This window comes from Oncorhynchus mykiss, chromosome 25 (genome assembly GCF_057628025.1).
Source record: "Oncorhynchus mykiss isolate SJ-2025 chromosome 25, ASM5762802v1, whole genome shotgun sequence".
In the NCBI taxonomy this organism is placed as follows: Eukaryota; Metazoa; Chordata; class Actinopteri; order Salmoniformes; family Salmonidae; genus Oncorhynchus; species Oncorhynchus mykiss.
In genome coordinates this window covers 17,406,813-17,429,228 of record NC_143046.1, presented here as the reverse complement: position 1 = coordinate 17,429,228, position 22,416 = coordinate 17,406,813, and the positions used below count along the sequence as shown (strand labels likewise).

Below are 22,416 nucleotides of genomic sequence, written 5' to 3'. Positions count from 1 at the left end.
TTATACAACTAAGGATTCTAGCTTTGAATGTATTTAGTTCTGTCCTGAAGCTGTTCTTGTCTATTAATGTTCTGTATTACATTCTGCTTTATGTTGTGTGTGTGGACCCCAGGAAGAGTAGTTGCTGCTAATCCACCAGCTAATGGGATCCTAATAAAACACCTAGTAACAATCTCTGAGGACTGCTTCTGTTCTCTGAATGGTATACAGCTATGAAAAGCTCAATCTCTTAGCCTGAAAACGCTCTAATGTAATAGCCTATCAACTTGAAGCACCCTTTGCAAAGAGATTGCATGAGTCACTAGAGAAATAAAACGGCTGGGTTAGTAGCAACTTTGCTCAGAAAGTGGGCCTTGAGTAGAGCGCTAGTGTGGCCATGGAAAGACACCAGGAAGTACGGTAATTATCAATGGTTGGTTAGGATTGGTCAATCTGGCTCTTTTTGAATATGTACTCCTTGATTCCTTGTGTCCTAACCTCCTGTCCTTTCCCTGCCTCCTCAAAATGCCAATAGGCATGCCTTCTCTTGGGCTTTGATGATAGTTGATTCGTTGAATCATGTGTTAGTGATTGGCTGGAATAAAATCCTGCACATCATATGGTTCTCCATGACTGACGATCACTGGATTGTATAAAATCAGGTGAGAATGATTTGCAAGTAGGAGCCATTAGATTGGATATAGTCAACAGGATCAGAAGATCCAATAGCCCTGTGGAATTCTGTCTGTCCATCAGCCTACATCATGTAATCTCTCCATCTTTCTCTCTCGCTTCTCATCTACTTCACCTCCTTCATGTGCTTGTCACATTCTCTCTTTCCTTTCCTCACCTTGTCCACACTCAGTTTTGGTCCAGTGCCTCCATTCGCCTGCCTGTGTGCTGTGATCAGTGTGCTGCTCTCTCTCTCTCTTTCTCTCCCAAATCTTCCTCATCCCTCTGTCCTATCCCACTCTCTCCTAATCCATCTACAGTAGTCTACACACACCGATCTCTGGATGTAACAAATCAACTGTCTGGGCTCCTGTACCATCCATAGGCCTAGTGCCTATATACTGTGTTCATTTCTCTATAGGCCTGCTCTACACCCATGCCCTCCTCCTCTCTTGGCTCACTCCTCATATAAAATGTTGTCTCTCACTTTGATGCTTTAACGTGTCTCTCTCTGACACATTATATTCTCACTGTGGCATTGTGGTAGATGATGTGTGTATGGTGTGCAGAGTCAGACTGTGTTTAGTTCACTATTGCAGCCGAGCAATATAGCCCAGCTGCGCTCCAAGACACACACACAAACACACACATACAGGCATGCACACTAACATGCACATCTATGTGCACGCGTGGCGCACATGTACGTACACTCATCGAAACGCACGCGCGCAAACGCACCCTACACGGAAAACCCGGGTTTTCCCGCCCGAGTGTCTATCAACCCGCGTCCCCTTTTTCTTCCACACCAGAAACCCGCCACAATCTCCCAGTTGAAGAAAAAGGCATGGTCGCATGTGACTGTGCACAAGTGCACACACTGCCAGGGTTGTTGTGACCCCAATAAACATGACAATCTGTGTGGAAACGGTGTATCAAGGCTCGCTGAACCTCCATCACCTCGTCTGATGCCGCCCACTCATAAAAGCCGCTGTTCAGAAACACATTAAATATTCCATAATCCAATGATGCAATAACAGCATTATATGCTGCCTTGATGAAGGCAATAGGCTACAATATGCTGATACGCAACTAAGCATTCCGAAACTCCATTTTGTCTCATTTGGCTGTCAGTGAGACAGAAGAAGAATCTGGGGACGCTTATAAATATAGGATAGGGAAGGAAGTAAGTCCTTAAACACACAATTTGTGCAGATGCACATAATTTCTTTAAGCATGATTTGGCGTGAGGGAGCAAATAAAGCGACATATGACCATACTACTTTTCAAACTCACAAAAATAAGAACACAGCCATAGGTGCAGGATGGATTACATTATGAGCTCCCATATTAAAGTCATATGGAACCTTATCGAGTCTCTTCTACCTCGCAAATTGCATCCTAACAACCAAACGAATCAATTGCCTGGCGATGTGAGGGAAATTTGACTGTCTAAAAATACATCTAGATATTGACAATGTAGGCCAAGTTATAGAGCTTTCACAGCAGCCAATGTCATGGCTATTAACACTCCGATAAGACCAACGTAGTGGACCTCAACATAACGTGTTCAGGGTCGCCTATGGCAAGTCCCAAAACATATTATATTCACATCGTTACTTCCACGTTTCCATGCATTAACTTGTAACACCTACCAATTTAATTAACATCTAATAGCCTACATGCATCCCTTTGATCCCTAAATGAAGAAAAACACACAATGTAAACAATGATCATTTTACCTTTGAGTCTTCCTTTAGCTGTCATCGTCAAACTGCCAGAAATGTTTCATTGGAAAGAGACGCTAATCTCTCTCTCTCTCACTCTCTCTCTCGGGTATTCTGACTCTGACTGAACAGTACATGTACCCACCACCAGGCGCGGCTCATGCAGCATCACCATATCACTCAGTGCGCGCCGAGAGACATCCCCATAATACAAAATAAGGGGGTATTTCCATACAGTGCGAGCCTAGAGCCTAAAACATATTTTAGAGCCTAAAACATATTTTAGTTTCTGTCAATCATCAATCACTGGCATCAATAACTCGACAATGTTGCATTTTCATCAGTGACTCACCATCCAATAGCCTAAAGTGTTGTTGTTGTTTTATTGGGGGAAAATAACATGGGGACGCACACACATGCAATCACATATCGACATTAGTGCAGCCAATGCAAAGCCAATGCCCCAAAACAATAAAGCATAGGCCTAAGCATCATTATATAATTGTGCGTACTTTTAACCGGCCGATCGTCGGAGTTCATGTTCCCACCGCTGTCGGACATCCTCAGGGGCATCGGTCAAGGGCCAACCAAATGTTTCTGTTCCTCGGGCAGACGTCGAGAATTTTCGCGGTGCGGGGTGCGTTTGCTGCAGTAGCATCCCTCGGTGTCTCCGTAATCTTTCAAACAGGGCTGCCGGGGAGGTCTGTGGCGGTTCTCTGAGGGAATAATGAGCGGATACCTGTCTTTATGGCATGCCGGGGCACCGTGTGTGGCTGGATGAAGGTGTAAAGAGGTGTGAAGAGGCCTGGAGGGGACTAGGCGGTCTCTTCGCAGGACTCCCTCAGTACTCTCCGTGGTGTGGCGACACCCCGGAATGGCGAAAGGAGGAACTCCCACGCACACATTCATACAGGGACTGCCTGATACCGCCATCCGGTGGGGGTTCTAATGCGGGTGTTCCCCCTTTCCGCATATCAACCAGCCCCCTGATATGCTGTTATTACTGGTGTGCGTGTGTGTTCATAACAATAATAATGGTTTATTTATTTTATTATACGTGATCTGGCCCTATGGGGGATCTGCCTCAAAGCTTAGATAAGAGCATTCATTATTGTGGAAGCATTACCCATCTATCTGTAAAGGGTATCAGGTTTAGGGAACGCAACATATAGGCCTAACAATACATATTGTCCTCTGCAGTGGCCTTTTGTGTGAGAATACACACTAGTACAGGTCATTGCAAACAGACCTTTGTATATAACAACATTTTGTTTAGTTTTTATAAGAAAAAGTTATGTTCCATCATAATTAGCAGTAGCTTCTCAGTAGCCTAGGCTACACACAGTGCACTACACTTGTCCTCTATACCAAGAGGTCTGAACATTTATGGCACAGGGGGTAGTGCCTGCCTGGTAGTGCACACCCTCTTTATTAAAACTTCAAACCTGGTTTATGGTAGTGGGGTGTAGAGACATCAACTGAAGCACAATAAATGACCTCAGCCATTAGCCGTGGTATATTGGCCATATACCACAAACCTCCCCAGGTGCCTTATTACTATTCTAAACTGGTTATCAAGGGAATTAGAATAGTACAGATCATTTTTATCAGATCATATACAATGGCTATGACAAAACATGTGTTTGTACTGCTCTAATTACGTTGGTAACCTGTTTATAATAACAATAAGGCACCTCAGGGGTTTGTGGTATATGATCAATATACCACGGCCAAGGGCTGCATCCAGACACTCTGCGTTGTCGAGATTAAGAACATCCCTTAGTCTTGGTATATTGGCCATATACAGTACCACACCCCCTCGTGCCTTATTGCTTAAATATATCACGGCTTTCAGCCAATCAGCATTCAGTGCTCAAACCACCCAGTTTATAACGGCATATAATGCATATGAGTATAGAGCATGAACATGAATAAGAGGACCATTATCTGTTATTACTTTATTCTTTAGCCACATTCTCTCATTTCCCTTATTATTATTTTTTAGGCTGATTTCCACATAGGTCAAGATATATCATGTTCATGTGAAAAACGAATTAACGATATGTCAAAACAGACACAAAACAGTGCATTAGTAAAGAGCTAAATGCTAAATATTTGACCTCCTATTTATACTCTGTAAAATTGTATTTAGGGTGAAGGAGGGTTCTCACTGCTCAATTTCTTCTGTAGTGGCACTACATTCTCGCGATAAGAACCTCTAATAGTCCTTATATCCCTCCGCGCTTATTATTTAACTGTCCCGTATATATGACGTGTAATAACCCATATACATAATAATAAATCATATTTTGTAAACGATTTCCTGATGGTGGTGTGTCCAACCCCTTTCTATTGCAACTAATTTGCTGCTAGATGTTTTAAACGATTTGCTAGGCTCTCTCATGAGCTCGCAACGGTGCAAAATATATGCTTGAAAGCCATTTTGGCTCGAATCATTCATGCGAACTATTCATATCTTGTCGCTTGTCGAGAGCCGAAATGACGTCAATTGCACCGCTATGTTGTCGGCGCGCAATCTATGCTGCTGAAACATCAGTGATGGATGCGCATGTAGGCGGAAGGGTTCCTACAAACAGCTCAGAGTGAGTGGTTTGGTAGCGGCTGCAGCAGCAGGAGGAAGGACGGTGGTTCTACCCCTAGTGTCTTTCAGTTTAGCCAGAACATTATATCGGTGTGCCCATTTTGATAGTAATCGGTGATTTGAGTATTAGACCAAGGTATTATTTGAGATATATTTCGAATAATTTCCTTCCGGACAGAGACCGGAACCGCCATTTTAATCGAGTATAACACGTTTTCGGTGACGGCAGCGCTAGCACAATTACAATGGCTCTTAAAAGAATTCACAAGGTAAGAAGGAAGTCAACGACAAGGCCCAATGTTTCGCAGTTACAATAAATAAGTGATATTTGAATTTTGTCTGGTATATGTGTCATCTGAATGACGTCGGTATTAAATGTTGTGCCTTTAAAAGCTTGTTACCCACGGAGGTACGGCTAATGCTGGGCTGACGGCGTTAACCAATGCGCCTCTTTCGGTGTTCGATCCACATTTTGGGCCCTCCACCTTTTACTGCCAGTTATCCAATTCACGTTAGCTATCTAACGTTAACTTGGCTAGTAATTTTGTTATCTTTATTCAGAGGAGATCAATGTATTTACATATTTAGAATCCAAAATAACTGGTTTACATAATAGTCGTTAGCCAGCTAACGGCTTCTGCAGTTTGCTAGCTAGCACTGCTAATGCAGTCGGCTACGTTAGTTAGCTTGCTAGTTAGTAACTAGCCAGCTAAATATATTTAATATTTGTCCCACAAATTCAGTAAACACTTAGCTAGCTACCTAATTATGTGATAACTTGCTAGGTTATGGCTGGGAATAACGTGCCCTAACTAGCTAAAACCGTTTTCTAGCCTTCCACTCCGCTGTAATTTGACATATTAATGTCAAACTGGGCCCCGAGTAGCGGTAGCTAACTGACCAGATGAGGTGTATTAAAACATATAAAATAATCCTCATGTCAGCTAACTACGTAATGGAACTAGCGAACTAAACAGTATGTTAGCTAGATATATCACCAGATGGGCCTTTTTAAAATTAATGTTTTACATGTTAATATCTTCACTCATAATAGTGATCAACCAGAATGCGTGGCAGTTGGCTAACATTTGGGCATCGTTAACTAGCTGAAGATACGGATTCATTACTTTTGGTAGTCATGTTGACAAAAGATGGCTAGCCAAGTAGATACCAGGCAATCCCAGTAGTAGCTTCCATGACGTTGACTTAACTCATATCATGGTTATGATCTTTGGTTGTCATGTGTGTTGCTTGGGGAATATGTATATTGTTACCTAACTTTTTTAGGTAGTTCATTTCGATTACTCAAACTCAGAATGAAGCTGTGTGATCAGGCAGTTTAATCTAATAATGTTTGACTGTTTGTAGGTGAACTCTTGTTACTCATTTTGTATATGTTCTAAACTCTGGTGTCACATTACTAGTGAATACATGATTTGTCTGTGTTAGGCAGGTACCCTAGTGGTTAAGAGCATTGGGCCAGTAACCGAAAGGTCAATGGTTTGAATCCCTGAGCTGACTAGGTTGAAGAATCTGTTGATAAAGGCATTTAACCCTAATTGCTTCTGTAAGTTTCTCTGGAGCCTGTGCTAAGTGATATAAATGTAATTGTAACGGTATTGGATTGTTCATGAACATTTGGCTGCCCCTTTGCAGACAAATGCATTCAACTAGTATTGCTAACCGATTGTATTCTCGTCTCTCAGGAGTTGAATGACTTGGCACGGGACCCACCAGCCCAGTGTTCTGCAGGACCAGTAGGAGATGACAGTAAGTAGCTCGTCATCAGGCAACACAACAATACATGTCAGTTATCGCTTTTGTTCGGACATCCTGTTCAACATTTTAGGCTTCCTGCTCTCCACATGATTTGTGTTAAAGAAGTAGTCTAGATGCAGATAATCCATAAATATTCTGAAATGTGGTGAGTCTTGTGCAGTCTGGTTTATCAGTAAAATCTCTCAACCAACCAGAACCACAGAGTATCTGGACTGCTTATCTCAAAATGATTACTTTAATGCCACATGTTTGTTCTAGAATCTACAGGCTCAGTGAAATGCCTTCCCTTTAAATCAGTTTCACTTTTGGTATTGGGTCAGATACCAGGAAGTCTGTGCTGGCTTACCAATGGTTCTATGGTTACATTAAGATAGGTGAGGTAAGATGACCATCATAGCCAGGAGCAGCATGTCACTAACTGCCTTACCATACCTGGACACCATTGATACTAGATTATGTTAGTTGATTGGACAGATTGCACATTTTTCATTGTCTTACAAATTACAAAAAAATAAGCAATTTTTACAATGAGATTTATTTAGCTTATTGTGTGGAATGAACACCCAGTTTGTGAGAGCATCACTGAACATACATCTCAAGTCACTCTTTTAGTCAAATCATTGTCTTAGATGCATAGTAATTACTGTCAGACTGCTTGTTGATTATAAGAAGATATAAAGTTCAAAGCCATTAACAACCTGAGTGGTTCACTCAGACAAGTGTCAAATGCCATCTGATATCTGTCAAATTGCTGCTAAATGATATGTCTTATCAGGGAACACAGTGATGAAACAAATTGGCTTATTGTAGTTATTCCACTTTTTTTGTCTGCCTGCTTGAGAATCACTAGCTCTCAAGAACTCTCCGGCAACCATCTGAACTGGTATATACTGCCCTGTGCCCTCTGTGATGTGCTCAGCTCGAAAATTGGACGAATTTTAGCTTTGTCACCCATGTCCACAACTTCTTTTGGGCTTATATAACATCCCAGATAGGCTATAGTTGAGCAACCTGGGTCTTTCTGAGAGAATGGTTGTCTAATGGTTCTAAACTCGGATGTTCTCTTATTCTCTCACATTTCTGCATTTTAGCTCAGGGTGGTAATGGTATCTTTGTTTAAAATGTAATGTTCTAGTTAGTTCTTTTCGTTGAGAGCTTTGCATTCATTCTTATCTTTAGATGGCATTCGGCCACTCCCCTGAGTTTTTAGGATGGATTACGTCAGCAATATAACATTTGCTTGAATTCAAATATCCATTTGCTTAACTACTGCACTGACATCATTCATGATATTACGTCAATCCATTTTTTATACTGCTGGAATTGTATTATAAACCTTCTAGAATAAGTATCTAGCCCCATCCTGGGCTTTGCCTCAGCCTGACTTCATAGCATTCCTACTACCTCTCGCTACTCTGGCTGACTACATCTGGTGGTTTCACTTCTCTGTTTTTCAGTGTTTCACTGGCAAGCCACAATAATGGGACCTGTAAGTACTGACGACAATCACACTACCGTAAATATTAGCTTATATAATGTTGTATAGGACAGTGTTTCTCGACATTATTAAATTATACTAAAGACCTGTTCAACTCTGCTAAGATTGACTTGATACTAATAGTGCTGAATATTCTGCTCTCTCTAACAGAACGACAGTCCTTATCAGGGTGGGGTATTCTTCCTGACCATTCACTTTCCCACAGACTACCCCTTCAAACCGCCAAAGGTGAGACAGAAATGTGTATACACACACTGAAGTGACAGATGACATCTACTTATTGTAGTTTCTCATACACACCAGCACACACAATCATTTGTTTCTGCATCTTTTCTCTGATGGCTGTAACTGCGTCATTTCATGATGCTCCTTTTCTGTACCTGTCATCCATTTAGTTCTCTCTTCCTCTTAACTCAACCATGTCCATTCTGTTTGTTTCTCTGGGTGTGCAGGTTGCGTTTACCACAAGAATCTACCACCCAAATATCAACAGCAACGGCAGCATCTGTCTCGACATCCTGCGATCACAGTGGTCTCCCGCCCTCACCATCTCCAAAGGTACACGGAGAAAAAAAGAAGAGAAAACGCTTTGTTTTTATGTTACTAAGACTGTAAAATGTGAATATGTCCTCTTTGCTGTTTGTTTTGGAACCTGTGTCTGGTGGGGTATCTGAGTGACTGACTGAACTTCCTGTTTCTGTTTTGTAACAGTAACTGCCTAACTCATTTAAGTTCAGCTCTCCTTACCTCTGTCCTAAGCTGAACCATTAACATCGAACCTTCCCTTAGTTCTCCTGTCAATCTGCTCTCTGCTGTGCGACCCAAACCCGGACGACCCCTTAGTACCGGAGATCGCTCGCATCTACAAGACGGACAGGGAAAAGTGAGTAACTAACTAAATATCTTGCTTCAGATTAAGGTGTACTATAGGATGTCATACAAGCTCTTGAGTCAGTGGTTAAACAGGATGATCTTGTTAGATCCTTTAGATAATCCTCTGGGTGTATATGTCTGTATGCTGCAGCTGTTGAATATGTTTGCATATATATATATATATATATATATATATATATATATATATATATATATATATATATATATATATATATATATATATATATATATATATATATATATATATATATATATATATATATATATATATATATATATATATATACATAGATACATACATACACATACACACACTGAACAAAAATATAAACGCAACAATTGCAAAGATTTTTACTGAGTTACAGTTCATATAAGAAAATCAGTTAATCAAAATATATTAATTAGGCTCTACTATATGGATTTCACATGACTGGGTATACAGTTAGCATCTGGTCACAAATACCTTCAACAAAAAAAAAGGAAGGGGCGTGGATCAGAACCAGTCGGTATCTGGTGTGCCCACCATTTGCCTCATGCAGTGCGAAACTTCTCCTTTGCATAGATTTATTTGTGGAATGTTGTCCCACTCCTCTTAAATGGGCTTGTGAAGTTGCTGGATATTGGCGAACTGTATAACGTTGTTATACATAGCGATCCAGAGCATCCCAAACATGCTCAATGGGTGACATGTCTGAGTAGGCAGGCTATGGAAGAACTGGGAAATGTTCCTCTTCCAAGAATTGTGTACAGATCCTTGGTCATGGGGTTGTGCATGATCATGCTGAAACATCAGGTGATGGCGGCGAATGAATGGCACAACAAAGAGCCTCAGGATCTTGTCACGGTATCTCCGTGCATTCAAATTGCCATCGATAAAATGCAATTGTGTTCGTTGTCCGTAGTTTGCCTGCAGTCAGCATGCCAATTGCACGCTCCCTCAATTTGAGACATCTGTGGCATTGTGTGACACAACTGCACATTTTAGTGGCCTTTTGTTGTCCCCAGCACAAGGTGCACCCGTGTAATGATCATGCTGTTTAATCAGCTTCTTGATATGCCAAACCTGTCAGGTGGATGGATTAACTTGGCAATGAAGAAATGCTCACTAACAAGGACATAAAGACATTTGTGCACAACATTTTAGAGAACTAAATATTTTGTTCTTGTGAATCATTTCTGGGATCTTTTATTTCAGCTCATGAAACATGGGACCAACACTTTACATGTTGCGTTTATATTTTTGTTCAGTGTGTTAATCTGAACACGTACTCTATTCATGAACCAGAAACTCACACTCTTTCTCTTTGCTTTCAGGTACAACAGAATAGCTCGGGAATGGACACAAAAGTATGCAATGTAGTGTTGGAGTAGAATCATGGCGAAACCACCTGTACAACTAAGGTTAGGGGAGCTTTGAAAGTAAAGAGAAGTTAAAACGGATCTTGTTGGTTTCCATTGGAGTGCTTTCTTTGAGCCACGCCTCCCCTTAACCAGAGCACCTCCCTCTTTCCTCCCCCCCCTCCCTTTACGACCAATTCTCCACCCCACTTAACCTGGCAGCCATGGTGTACATATTCTCAAACTGCAATCATGCCCCTTGCGCTCCCCTCCTTATTCCTGGTCATATCTCTGATGCAGGCTGGGCTACTCTCCCCCTGATGTTTCCATAGGGCCCTGCCTGCGCCTTCACTCCAAATGTTCTTGACTCTAAAAGCATTCCTTATCATCTGTATGACTGGCTGTTATTTTTTTTTTTGGTGGGGAGGGGGGTCTAAAATTGAAGGATTTTTACACTCTTATACCTTATTTTGTCTCCTGATATCCCAGCTATATAGACATGATTTCAGGAAAGATTTTCACATGTTGAGTTGAGGGCACTCATGTATTTTGTATAAAATCTACAAAGGAATTATTTAAAAATCATAGCAGGCTATAAAATGGAAAACTGTATGGCCTTCTGGTCTTCTCTCAAATTATATGAAAGGACTTTAATTGATCCACTGTCCCCCACCATTGCCATAAACCAAGATTGTTTCTGTGCACGCGCCCCCCCCCCAAACCCCCTTTCGTCACCTTCAGACCACCACCTTCATTACATTCACAAACTGGAGGTTTTGGACCAGGTATTTAAAGAAAGTTTTCTTAGTTTATCCTGTGTTTTATTATTTCCCTATAACTCTTAGGTTGTATTTTTGCTATTGTTGAAATTGGAGGCGAACAACATCTTCAGGCTGTGGGGCTGGCTTGGGCTCTGGGTGTGAGGACACAAATGCTCCTCACCCAAACAAACTCTGTATATTGAATTACCTGAGAGGCTCTTTGAGCTTTGTGTGTTGATTAAACTGTGTAATAAAAACCACGACTCAAGCGTCCACTTGAGTTTCAAACATCACTGGCTGGAGAGATGGATGGAAGACAACATGTTGTTCAGCTACTGGTTTTGCCTTTGTTTTCCCCAGTCAAGTTAAAAGGGGTGGGGAAGCAGATTTTAAGGCTTCCTCTAAAATGTGAATAACCTGAAACCTTGGCTCTGGGAAATTGCACTTAAATGCCATAAAATGTTACTTTACCACTGGCCTTACAAATATCTGCCTGTCAATACATTGAATCACATCTTAAATAATAGGTTCCACAATAGTTGAAATGGTGATTAAGTTTGATCATTTTTATGATTACCCAGTTTCAGATCAAATTCTACTCATGTAGTAGCTCACTGTTTTTATCCCAAAACATCAAATTTATGTCCGATTTGACAACCTACAGTTAGTTACTTTGTAGCTATTTTTGATGATTGGATTGATTGGTCATCGCACCAGTGACGTCGCTCAGTCTGGACTGGTCCAGTCTGTCAGAAAAGACTGTTCAGATGTATTCTGACTGACCTTGGTGCGCGAGATCAGAACATCTCACCGGCCAACGGACAGGATGCAAACACCCCAGGTTTACCGTTACCTCAACTTCCAACATTGCAAATGTCAATCCCAGTAGTATTTGAAACTCATCGATTCCAGATATCTAAAGGTAAAGCTATTTATTTTATAATTCTCCAGGTTAATGTCTGAATAAGTGAACGTTAGGAATACCCATGTGAACAATTGATCAATTCAAAATACTCGCCACGCTTAGCCATACCTTCACACTGTAAGCACAACTGAAGTTATGTAGCCTAGATATAAGGACATTGTAATTGTTTACTACATTCACTAGCCCACTGCACCCAATTACACCTGAAAGCAACCTGTTGAGAGGTGCCATAAATACATTTGCAAGGACAGTGGACACTTACCAATCATTTAACCAGGTTGTATCCTCAAGTAGGACAACCTTGCCACCAGTGCTCAGGCTTGTGTGGCCATTGTGTTCCACAGTATTTGTTCTGCAAATCCTTGACCAGACCGATTGTTTTCATATCCTTAAGAGCGCGCCGTGTGATTGCGCTTGGCACGGCAGTGGGCGCGCTAAACCCCCTGGCCTTTAATCCCGCGACAGAGAGTCGCTGATTCATATAGTCCAAGGTGTGGCCGGCTTTTATTTAGCTACTTATCGTTGCCCTGATCTCAGAGCGGTGCCCCGATCTCAGATTTCATAGAGCAGGTTATGTGGGGCCACGGTCCAGGCAGTGGAGAGGGGCTGTTGTGGCTAGGATTTATATTCCATTCGCCGTGGTAATGTACCATAGGCAGGTCTATAGTAGCCTACTATCTTTACTCATCTTAAAATAAAAGGCGTTTAGTATAGACAAATTTATTGTGTTGTAATACACAATAGCCTTCGTACGCACATCTTCGTGGATGAAAAACATCACAGAGAATAGGACTTTTAGACAGGACCTGTCCTATAGGTCTAGAAGGGTTCCATAATAGTATTTCAGAAAGCGGAGCTTGACTAATTAGAGTTGTTTATAGACCTTTATAGTAAGGTTACAGATGAAGGTCTGGTCTTATGTCAAGTCTGACTTGTCTATTCCACTGTTCAAAGTAAAGCCTATAGGAATATATCTTTTTTAATGTCCAACAGATACATTTTCTACTGATTATGACTGACTTGACGGTGATGTATTTTGTCCTGTATATTGCGAATAAACGTTGTCAAAGTGGTCAGACTTGAGTGTTGACTCATTCGTTTCCTGAAGCCCTAGAAGGCCGACATTATGTGGTACTGATTTTGTCTCGCTGCAAAGCAGGTTATGTGCTCCGATGTATGCCATTTTACCCACTTATACAATGCAATATTTTCTCTAGCCGCTGGGAGCTGCTCTCGCTCCACTAGCAGGCGTGAGGATTACGCAGCCCCTCTCCATTTTACTGTTGCCCAGGCCACACTACGCGCACACACACTCAGCCTCACACCACAACTGGATGTGTGCCAAACAGGACTCTCACAAGAGGTGGAGTGGACTTTCCGGTGCGCCTCTAAATTGGCCAATCTCCCCTGATGGCGACTACCCTGTTTGTTACAGTCCGGCTTCCAACACCATGACACCATGCAAGGAACACACACAACATACAATCACTCACCTGCCAGTCTGATGAATTTCATTCATAACAAAAAGTGATTCCTCAAACAGCCTTTTCCAATTTCTTAACAGTGATCTATTTCAATCAAGAGTTATTGTAGGCATAAGAAAACATTTCCTGTCATTAATTGTATTTAAAAAATAATATCCACTTTGGCGTTATCTGTCTATGTTTTGTAACATTTTATATGACGACACAGAAATGAATGTACACAGGAATTCGCTGTTCGGACATATTGTGGTCATGGGGTCATTTTCTGAGTCTCACGACCATGACTCCAGTTCGCTTTTTGTGTGACGCCCCCCAAATCTATGAAGAGTGTTTGCGTGTTCCGCTCAGCGAGTGGCGGGGACGAGGAGGTGGGAATGCGAGACGGTAAAGGCGAAGGACCTATGCAGCCACCGAACTGGACAAATGGTTTACGGCTCCGTTTTCTCGGTTGATCACTGTAGATAAAGATTGGATGTGTCTAATAGTTGACAATTTCTTATGATTTTTTTCTGTCTCCCTTTATTTATTCCAATATTCGTGGAAGGCACCACGGACAAACCACTGGACGGTGGGGCTCTGGTCAGCTCGCATCGCATTGGTAGGTGCACGAATTACGAAAGGCTGTGATAATATCATATCATATATTGAAGAGAGATAAGACCTATTCATACTTTTGCAATATTATCAATTGTAAGAATTACATCACCCAAACACACACGTTGTCGTTTAGTGAGGAAACATAGCGTGTTTTATTTATCCACTGCGACCGTGTCGTGCACGCGCGTACCCTGGACTGTCACTGTGTCTAGACAAAAGGTATTTTCTTATCCTTTTCGAACTCGATGCCATTTAGAGGTAGAGATTGTATTTTCTCAAGCATGGCTCACATCGCAACTACTGTAGTCAAATCGAAATGCGCGCTCCAAATTTGACTGGCGCATATGCGCAATAGGCTATTTGTTTGTGGTATTCCATTATTGCATAGATTTGTCCCCCTTGGAACTCAGGTGCAACAACACCCTGGTCTATCTTAACTTGAATGTAGAAAGCGTCACGTTATTCAAGGCATATCGTTTTATAAGCCTCAGATGTAGCCTATATTTTGGACACATTTTACAAGCTCTCTCAAACATAGGCTAGTATTCCCTTAATTACACTTAGGCCTATGTCATCATTGTCTTTCATTCACTGAAAAGAAAACCAACCATCCACCAATGCCTCTCTAATAACATCTACCTCTTTTCTCCACCTCTCTCCCCATTCTTTGTCTCCTCCATCTCCCTCTGCTCAGCTCCACAGGGTATAAAGGTATCAGAGAGGATCATGGGAATATAACAGCTGTCAGTGTGTTGTGATTGGCTAACTGACAGCTGGTCTGTTGTCACTGTTCTTACCTTGGCATTACCCCACCACCTCCCCACCTCCCACCCAGTATGGCAGATACCCTGGACATGTCTGGCCCTTCCTCTCCGGAACAGCAGAGAGCCAATAGGATCCTCAGTGAGCCTCTAAGACGAAGCCTGAAGCACTCTCATCCCTGCTCCCTCTCAGAGTATCTCAACAACACCAACAGAATAGCCCACCACCATAGTAGCTCCAGTAGTACGGATATCAGGGGCTTCCTCCACCCCACCGCAGCGCAGCACAGGCCCAACCAGCCCAGGCAGCCCAAGCCTCACCGGGCCCCCTCCTCCAACATAGACCTCTGGGATTCCCCCAGTGGGCTTCACCTGGCTCATGCTGCAGAGCTGCTGATGAGGGCTGGGGCCTTGACACTGACCCCAACACCCAAGGACCAGGGCCCTCTGGGCGGGCTGGGGGCTGGGGGGAATGGGGAGGAGGTGGAAGGTGGGTCCAGGGTTGAAGGGGACAGCATGGGTTGTGTGACAGACTTCCTGCCACTGCTAGGCTGCTCCTGGTTCTCCTTGAACCCAGGCCTGTTTGCTCTGACAGCGGGAGGAGGGGGATTCCTGACTGGTGGTGGAGGGTCAATGGGAATGGCCGGCGTTGGGGAGGGTGTGGAGGGGTTGCGAGGCGAGAGCTCGTCCCCTGGCGGCGGGGGGGGAGCTGGGAGAAGGAAGAGGAAGCGGTGTGGAGAGTGTGTGCCATGTCGACGGATGGGGAACTGTGAAGAGTGCAGCGCCTGCCGCAACCGTAAGACCGGACACCAGATCTGCAAGTACAGGAAGTGTGAGCAGCTGAAGAAGAAGGCAGCCACTGGGTTAGAGGTGAGAGGAAGTGGAGAAACACACACCTAAATACACACTATTAGAATGGCCATTCTGACTTTATTTGAGGTTTGACAACTGCTGTCCAAAATAATATACACTGAGTGCTATTTCCATGACATAGACTGACCAGGTGAATCCAGGGGACGAACCCTTATTGATTTCACCTGTAAAATCCACTTTAATCAATGTATATCAAGGACAGGAGACAGGTTAAAGAAGGATTTTTATGCCATGAGACAACTGAGACATGGTTTTGTGTGTGTGAATGGCAAGACAAAATATTTAAGTGCCTTTGAACAGAGTATGGTAGTAAGTTCCAGGCTCAACCATGCTGAGGTTTTCAGGCTCAACAGTTTCCTGTGTGTATCAAGAATGGTCCACCACCCAAAGGACATCCAGCCAACTAGACACAACTGTGGGAAGCATTGTAGTCAACATGGTCCAGCATCGCCGTGGAACACTTTCCACACCTTGTAGAGTCCATGAATTGAGGCTGTTCTGAGGGAAAATGGGGGTGCAACTCAATATTAGGAAGGTGTTCTTAATGTTTGTACACTCAGTGTATTCCTCTTTAATAGTACTATGTTCATTTGTTACTGTCAATGGTCTTGAGGTGTAATAGTCTGTATACATGTGTTTGTGTTTTGAGTGGACCACTGCCTTCTGACCTTTCTCCTCTACTTTCATAGAAGATGGTGTTTCCATCAGGAGCAGCGTTTCCATGGCTACAATAGGATTCCACCTATCTTTCCCATGAACTGCCAGTCAAATTAAATAGACTCCGCCCATTTGGAATGTGATCATGGATACTCTGGGCATACAAAGTCAATTCAGGTGGCATTGTTGGATTGGCTTGGAGAGTACAGTATCTTCGACAATCAAAAACATGAAGATGAAAAGTCAATAAAGAAAAGAGAAGTCGTACCAATGGATTGACATATTGTTGGGCCCAAAATGAACCACCTCATTAACCACAGAGTATTGTTTATTCATTGAAAATGTAACTCCTTTTTATACTCCATTTTGGAACATTTTGTCATCGAAGTTTCTGACCTGGACGTTTCCATATAAGCCAAACCAAGAAGGACAGACTGGTCACAATATGATGTTTATGTTTGTTTTTCTATTCATGTCACAGCTAATACAATGATGAGTAGTAGATGTACTTAAGTCCTGATTAGTGTCTAGTTCTTACACCTCTACGGTCTGCCTTCTGAATAAAGACAAGGAAACTATGTCTATGTGTGTGTTGGGATGAGTGTCTCTGTGTGTATTTTAGGGGCTGACTGATCCCTGTCTATTTCCAGTGGGGCTTTATGTAGTGTGTCTTGGGGGAGGCATGAATGATGGCCTGACAGAGTGGAGAGCCTTATCACTACATTACACACACACACACACAACCAAAACTTACACAAACAAAATATATGAAAATGTGACTCCCCACACACTCAATGCATTCACACTCATTCTCATTCCCATTCACACACTGATTCAAATGTTTAAATTCTATTCCTGATCATGCAGTATGCAGACACACTCATTCTCTCTCACACAGTAATATTGTGATTGCAGAGAGTATGGCTCACACAGACAGGGGGTTTGGAGGTTGCCGTGACGATAGTTGATGAGATAGGACTTTCTTCCTCCACCGCTCACTCAGGGGGACGGGTGGATGGCGTAACCATGGAAATGGCAGGGTGAGGTGTCACGCTATAATTGGGCAATTGCTTGCACTTCCTGTGTGCCTTCAGTCAGAGAGCCTGTGCGTGTGTGTGTGTCCCCGCTTGTTGGCGTGTCTTACAGAGGTACTGCCCACTCAGGCAAATAATCAGGTAGCACGCAATTACTATTCCCACTGAATAAAAAACATGTCCTATTGTGCATCGCTTACTCTCGCGTACAAAGGGATTTTATATTCCCGAATCTCCACTTTCCCCTTGTGCCTTTCCAGTCATTTGGAGATGAATCCCCCTTCCTCCGGAAATCTGTGTCACCCTCTGGCCGTGAGGTCTGGAGCCGCCCCAAACGCCTGCAGAGTCTAGCTCTGATGCCCTGCAAGATGGCAGGAGAGGGAGAGGAGAGGGGGAGGGGAGACAGGAGGAGATGAAGATAGTAGGGGAAGAGTGAAGGGGCAAAATGCAAAAAGAGAAAGGGAAGTGGTCGGACCGATCCCTAGAGAAATGGAGAGGTAGAGAGATGGAGGAATAAAGATGGATGCATTGTTGAAAATACAGAATGACCCTGGCTCTAAGTCTGTCCTCTCAAACCACAGTTGGACCTAGCTATGTTAGTTGCTGCAGCCAGCTGTTACATGGCTCAGTAATGCTACACTGGTTGGATCTTACTACAGCAGTGCTAGCAGGGCGTCATAGAAGAGGCTATTGTTCCTGAATCCTAAAGACACACTTTCATCTGTCCTGGTGGTACATGAGACATGCTTTATTGAGTTGGTAGAGATATAGTTGTGCTGAATGTGTTCATACAGCCAGCCTGTTTCTGCCATGCCGCCACTCGCTAATCAAGTTACCACTAGGTCCTTTTGATCCTTTTGTTAACCAGCTGTGGGGACTCCACTAGTTAACCAGAGCATGGAACCCTCCTCTCCCTGTTTTGTTAGGGGCTTCAGAAAAACAACTGTAATCCACCTCAGATGAATCTATATTGTTTTTAATGCATTCCACCGACATGTGTGACCTGTATGTATGTACAGTGCCTTGCGAAAGTATTTGGCCCCCTTGAACTTTGCCACCTTTTGCCACATTTCAGGCTTCAAACATAAAGATATAAAACTGTATTTTTTGTGTAGAATCAACAACAAGTGGGACACAATCATGAAGTGGAACGACATTTATTGGATATTTCAAACTTTTTTAACAAATCAAAAACTGAAAAATTGGGCGTGCAAAATTATTCAGCCCCCTTAAGTTAATACTTTGTAGCGCCACCTTTTGCTGCGATAACAGCTGTAAGTCGCTTGGGGTATGTCTCTATCAGTTTTGCACATCGAGAGACTGACATTTTTTCCCATTCCTCCTTGCAAAACAGCTCGAACTCAGGGAGGTTGGATGGAGAGCATTTGTGAACAGCAGTTTTCAGTTCTTTCCACAGATTCTCGATTGGATTCAGGTCTGGACTTTGACTTGGCCATTCTAACACCTGGATATGTTTATTTTTTAACCATTCCATTGTAGATTTTGCTTTATGTTTTGGATCATTGTCTTGTTGGAAGACAAATCTCCGTCCCAGTCTCAGGTCTTTTGCAGACTCCATCAGGTTTCTTCCAGAATGGTCCTGTATTTGGCTCCATCCATCTTCCCATCAATTTTAACCATATTCCCTGTCCCTGCTGAAGAAAAGCAGGCCCAAACCATGATGCTGCCACCACCATGTTTGACAGTGGGGATGGTGTGTTCAGGGTGATGAGCTGTGTTGCTTTTACGCCAAACATAACGTTTTGAATTGTTGCCAAAAAGTTCAATTTTGGTTTCATCTGACCAGAGCACCTTCTTCCACATGTTTGGTGTGTCTCCCAGGTGGCTTGTGGCAAACTTTAAACGACACTTTTTATGGATATCTTTAAGAAATGGCTTTTTTCTTGCCACTCTTCCATAAAGGCCAGATTTGTGCAATATACGACTGATTGTTGTCCTATGGACAGAGTCTCCCACCTCAGCTGTAGATCTCTGCAGTTCATCCAGAGTGATCATGGGCCTCTTGGCTGCATCTTCTCCTTGTATGAGCTGAAAGTTTAGAGGGACGGCCAGGTCTTGGTAGATTTGCAGTGGTCTGATACTCCTTCCATTTCAATATTATCGCTTGCACAGTGCTCCTTGGGATGTTTAAAGCTTGGGAAATCTATTTGTATCCAAATCCGGCTTTAAACTTCTTCACAACAGTATCTCGGACCTGCCTGGTGTGTTCCTTGTTCTTCATGATGCTCTCTGCGCTTTTAACGGACCTCTGAGACTATCACAGTGCAGGTGCATTTAAACGGAGACTTGATTACACACAGGTGGATTGTATTTATCATCATTAGTCATTTAGGTCAACATTGGATCATTCAGAGATCCTCCCTGAACTTCTGGAGAGAGTTTGCTGCACTGAAAGTAAAGGGGCTGAATAATTTTGCACGCCCAATTTTTCAGTTTTTGATTTGTTAAAAAAGTTTGAAATATCCAATAAATGTCGTTCCACTTCATGATTGTGTCCCACTTGTTGTTGATTCTTCACAAAAAAATACAGTTTTATATCTTTATGTTTGAAGCCTGAAATGTGGCAAAAGGTGGCAAAGTTCAAGGGGGCCGAATACTTTCGCAAGGCACTGTATGTGTGTGTGTGTGTGTGTGTGTGTGTGTGTGTGTGCGTGCGTGCGTGCGTGCGTGCGTGCGCATGTGTTTGAGATCTAGGTATAATCCTATCCCAGAGCAGGTTGAAAGGCAGGTCTGGCTGTCCTTGACCTCTCTGGTCACCATGAATACAAATCACTATAAAACAACAGAGGATTCCATCTCCCCCTTTCAACTCTCTCCCCTTTTCAACTCTCTCCCTCTTTCACCTCTCTCCCTCCTTCATCGCTCTCCCTCTTTCACCTCTCTCCCCTTTTCACCTCTCTCCCTCTTTCATTTCCCTCCCTCTTTTACCTCTCTTCCCTTTTCACCTCTCTCCCCTTTTTTTACTTCTCTCCCTCTTTCAGCTCTCTCACCCTTTCATCTCTCTCCCTCTTACACCTCTCTCCCATTTTCACCTCTCTCCCCTTTTCATCTCTCTCCCCTTTTCTCCTCTCTCCCCCTTTCATCTCTCTCCCTCTTTCACCTCTCTCCCCTTTTCACCTCTCTCCCCTTCACCTCTCTCCACTTTTCAGCTCTCTCACCCTTTCATCTCTCTCCCTCTTTCACCTCTCTCCCCTTTTCACCTCTCTCCCCTTTTCATCTCTCTCCCCTTTTCACCTCTCTCCCTCTTTCACCTCTCTCCCACTTTCACCTCTCTCCCTTCTTCAGCTCTCTCCCCTTTTCATCTGTCTCCCCTTTTCACTTCTCTCCCTCTTTGACCTCTCTCCCTCCTTCACCTCTCTCCCTCTTTCACCTCTCTCCCCTTTTCACCTCTCTCCCTCTTTCACCTCTTTCACCTCTCCCCTTTTCACCTCTCTCCCCTTTTCATCTCTCTCCCTCATTCACATCTCTTTCCTTTTCACCTCTCACCCCCTTTCATCTCTCTCCCTCTTTCATCTCTCTCCCCTTTTCATCTCTCTCCCTCATTCACCTCTCTCCCCCTTTCACCTCTCTCCCTCTTTCATCTCTCTCCCCTTATCACCTCACTCCCTTTTACTCTCTCTCCCTCTTTCAACTCTCTCCCTTCTTCAGCTCTCTCCCCTTTTCATCTGTCTCCCCTTTTCACCTCTCTCCCTCTTTCACCTCTCTCCTTCCTTCACCTCTCTCCCTCCTTCACCTCTCTCCCTCTTTCACCTCTCTCCCCTTTTCACCTCTCTCCCTCTTTCACCTCTCTCCCCTTTTCACCTCTCTCCCTCTTTCACCTCTCTCCGCTTTTCACCTCTCTCCCTCCTTCACCTCTCTCCCCTTTTCATCTGCCTCCCCTTTTCAACTCTCTCCCTTTTTCACCTCTTTCACCTCTCTCCCTCCTTCATCTCTCTCCCTCTTTCACCTCTCTCCCCTTTTCACCTCTCTCCCTCTTTAACTTCTCTCCCTCTTTGACCTCTCTCCCTCTTTGACCTCTCTCCCTCTTTCATTTCTCTCCCTCCTTCACCTCTCTCCCCTTTTCATCTGTCTCCCTCTTTCACCTCTTTCACCTCTCTCCCCCTTTCACATCTCACCCTCCTTCACTTCTCTCCCCTTTTCATCTGTCTCCCCTTTTCACCTCTCTCCCTCCTTCACCTCTCTCCCACTTTCACCTCTCTCCCTCCTTCACCTCTCTTCCTCTTTCACCTCTCTCCTACTTTCACCTCTCTCTCTACTTCACCTCTCTCCCCTTTCTCCTCTCTCCCCCTTTCACCTCTCTCCCTCTTTATTAATCCTCTCTCTCTTTATTAATCTGCTCTCTCGCTTTATTAATCCTCTCTCTCTCTCTTTATTAATCCTCTCTCTCTCTTTATTAATCCTCTCTCTCTTTATTAATCTCTCTCTTTATTAATCCTCTCCCTCTTTATTAATCCTCTCTCTCTTTATTAATCCTCTCTCTCTCTTTATTAATCCTCTCTCTCTCTTTATTAATCATCTCTCTCTCTTTATTAATCCTCTTTCTCTCTCTTTATTAATCCTCTCTCTCTCATTATTAATCATCTCTCTCTCTCTCTCTCTATTAATCCTCTCTCTCTCTCTCTTTATTAATCCTCTCTCTCTTTATTAATCCTCTCTCTCTCTCTTTATTAATCATCTCTCTCTCTATTAATCCTCTCTCTCTCTTTATTAATCCTCTCTCTCTTTATTAATCCTCTCTCTCTTTATTAATCCTCTCTCTCTCTCTTTATTAATCCTCTCTCTCTCTCTTTATTAATCCTCTCCCTCTTCATTAATCC

At 43.1% G+C, this 22,416-nt stretch overlaps 3 protein-coding genes across 8 annotated transcripts in view; 2 read left to right on the top strand and 1 right to left on the bottom strand.

Moving 5' to 3' along the window:
- LOC110504663 (protein phosphatase 3 catalytic subunit alpha) overlaps window positions 1-3,297 on the bottom strand; it is an 83,195-nt gene extending 79,898 nt beyond the window's left edge. For 2 of the 6 annotated variants that reach the window (XM_036969830.2, XM_036969832.2), the window contains exon 1: window positions 2,888-3,297. In XM_036969830.2, the coding sequence (XP_036825725.1) occupies window positions 2,888-2,948 (61 nt within the window). In that variant the 5' untranslated portion in view covers window positions 2,949-3,297. Of the gene's footprint in view, window positions 1-2,390; window positions 2,565-2,887 lie in introns of those variants that run through there. The other 4 variants (XM_090220266.1, XM_036969831.2, XM_090220265.1 and 1 more) reach the window with 4 other exon arrangements.
- A 1,382-nt stretch (window positions 3,298-4,679) lies between these two features.
- Window positions 4,680-11,504, top strand: LOC110504684 (ubiquitin-conjugating enzyme E2 D2). Its single transcript, XM_021583456.3, has 7 exons — window positions 4,680-5,246; window positions 6,684-6,747; window positions 8,214-8,245; window positions 8,405-8,482; window positions 8,707-8,812; window positions 9,044-9,137; window positions 10,463-11,504. Exons 1-7 carry the CDS (start codon window positions 5,223-5,225, stop codon window positions 10,506-10,508), a joined length of 444 nt encoding a protein of 147 aa, XP_021439131.1. The 5' UTR covers window positions 4,680-5,222; the 3' UTR covers window positions 10,509-11,504.
- Window positions 11,505-12,046: 542 nt separating this feature from the next.
- LOC110504672 (uncharacterized) lies at window positions 12,047-17,124 on the top strand. Its single transcript, XM_021583444.3, has 3 exons — window positions 12,047-14,254; window positions 14,948-15,884; window positions 16,577-17,124. The coding sequence occupies exons 2-3, from the start codon at window positions 15,090-15,092 to the stop codon at window positions 16,619-16,621; spliced, it is 840 nt and encodes a 279-aa protein (XP_021439119.1). The 5' UTR covers window positions 12,047-14,254; window positions 14,948-15,089; the 3' UTR covers window positions 16,622-17,124.
- The last annotated feature ends 5,292 nt before the right edge of the window (window positions 17,125-22,416 follow it).